Source organism: Danio rerio, chromosome 19, assembly GCF_052040795.2.
Source record: "Danio rerio strain M-AB ecotype USA chromosome 19, GRCz13ab, whole genome shotgun sequence".
In the NCBI taxonomy this organism is placed as follows: domain Eukaryota; kingdom Metazoa; phylum Chordata; class Actinopteri; order Cypriniformes; family Danionidae; genus Danio; species Danio rerio.
In genome coordinates, this window is record NC_141039.2 from 51,125,001 (window position 1) to 51,127,500 (window position 2,500).

The following is a 2,500-nucleotide window of genomic DNA, read 5'->3' on the forward strand; positions in this document are numbered from 1 at the left end:
GTCATCTCCAGTTCAGGCCGGGGAGAGTTTAATAAGAAGCCCTGACGGAGACTGCAGATCAGAGAATATCCTGATATTAAAGTGATGGTGAGTTTGATCCGGTCCATGTCGTGAGGAATGCCCTTAAATACTGTAGAGACCAGTGGCCAACCAGAACAAATGTGCACCTGCCTGATCAAAAAGCTAAAGCTAAAGCGTTATTTCCTGTACTCTATATTATAAATGCTCTGTCGAAGCCAGCAGACGCTCTGCACACCCACACTGCTCAAAGGCTGAGGTGAGCCCAGCTGGAGTGCAGCAGAGGAACCGGGTCAGGCTGAAGCTCTCCTGCAGATCTGCTGTTGGCGATGGCATGTGTGTTGCTGCACATTCACTCATTTCCCTTCAGTTTAGTCCCTGATTAATAAGAGGTCGCCACAGCGGAATGAACCGCCAACAACTCTGACATATGTTTTACACAGTGGATTCCCGTCCAGCTGCAACCCAGCACTGGGAGAGGAATAAACAAGTGAAATGAAGACCCGTTTAGCCCGATTTAAGACCTGCGGCACAACATTACAGTCAACTGAAGACATCTTAACCCTGCAGCCTACCTGGAAGAGCGAGACGCAGTGGTCCAGCCCGGCCGTCATCACGATCTGAGCCGACGGGTGAAACTGCACTGAGGTCAGCTGAGCCTCAGACACACACTCGCTATTGGCATTCACACACTTCTTTATCTGAAACAGACAGACACTGTCAGAGCACACACACGCACACACGCACGCACGCACTCACTCACGCACACACACACACACATATAAGTGCAGAGGCACGCACGCACGCACGCACGCACGCACGCACACACACACACACACACACACACACACACACACACACACACACACACACACACACACACACACACACTCAGAGCAGTGTGCGCAGTACCCGGATCACTCCTCTCGGCAGGCTGTCTGACGTGCTGATGAAGTTAGCGGTCCTCCTCAGCAGATCTTCATCCTCATCCTCATCATCTGCTGTAGAGAAAGAGCAACATTAACAGCAGAGCACAGCGGATCAGCACCACCGGACCCCATCAGCACCGGCACAACCCACAGCGGAGAGGAGAGTTCATCAGCCGAGTGTGTGTGTGAGTGTGTGTGTGTGTGTTTGATGCACAGGATGTTTATCAGATGAGGACGTACTATCCTCACTGTAGTGTTCACTGTAGAGTGTTCACTGTAGAGTGTTCACTCAAGTGCTCACCTGTTTTCTGGCTGGTCCTGTGCTCCTTCTCTGCCCAGCTCGGTGTGCCACCCATGGCCTTCTGGAACCTGAAGAACGAACACACACACACACACACACACACACACACACACACACACACACACACACACAGCTGAAGGTCTCTGAGAGTGTAAAGAAGTGTAAAATGTGATTTCTCTGCGTACACACACACACACACACTAACTCACTCACTCACTCACACACACACACACAAACACTAACTCACTCACTCACACACACACACAAACACTAACTCACTCACTCACACACACACACACACACACACTAACTCACTCACACACACACTAACTCACACACTCACTCACTCACACACTAACTCACTCACTCACACACACAAACACTAACTCACTCACTCACTCACACACACACTAACTCACTCACTCACTCACACACACACACAAACACTAACTCACTCACTCACACACACACACACACTAACTCACTCACACACACACTAACTCACACACTCACTCACTCACACACTAACTCACACACTCACTCACTCACACACTAACTCACTCACTCACACACACACACACACACTAACTCACTCACACACACACTAACTCACTCACTCACTCACTCACAAACACTAACTCACTCACTCACTCACACACACACTAACTCACTCACTCACTCACTCACACACACACACACACACTAACTCACTCACACACACACTAACTCACACACTCACTCACTCACACACTAACTCACTCACTCACTCACTCACACACACACACACTAACTCACTCACACACACACTAACTCACTCACTCACTCACTCACACACTAACTCACTCACTCACACACACACACACACACACACTAACTCACTCACACACACACTAACTCACTCACTCACTCACTCACAAACACTAACTCACTCACTCACTCACACACACACTAACTCACTCACTCACTCACACACACAAACACTAACTCACTCACTCACTCACACACACACACACTAACTCACTCACTCACACACACACACAAACACTAACTCACTCACTCACACACACACTAACTCACTCACTCACACACACACTAACTCACTCACTCACTCACACACACAAACACTAACTCACTCACTCACTCACACACACACACACTAACTCACTCACTCACACACACACACAAACACTAACTCACTCACTCACACACACACTAACTCACTCACTCACACACACACTAACTCACTCACTCA

The 2,500-nt window shown here is 48.9% G+C and overlaps 1 protein-coding gene across 2 annotated transcripts in view; it reads right to left on the reverse strand.

Annotated features, from left to right (window-relative positions):
• Positions 1-2,500, reverse strand: part of utp18 (UTP18 small subunit processome component) — an 8,412-nt gene that overhangs the window by 4,640 nt on the left and 1,272 nt on the right. Inside the window, exons 4-6 of one of the 2 annotated variants that reach the window (XM_087294994.1) lie at positions 1,249-1,316; positions 931-1,016; positions 594-719 (exon numbers count right to left, since the gene is read on the reverse strand). In XM_087294994.1, coding sequence (XP_087151120.1) covers positions 594-719; positions 931-1,016; positions 1,249-1,316 — 280 coding nt within the window. Of the gene's footprint in view, positions 1-593; positions 720-930; positions 1,020-1,248; positions 1,317-2,500 lie in introns of both variants that reach the window. The other variant, NM_001076764.2, reaches the window with a different exon arrangement.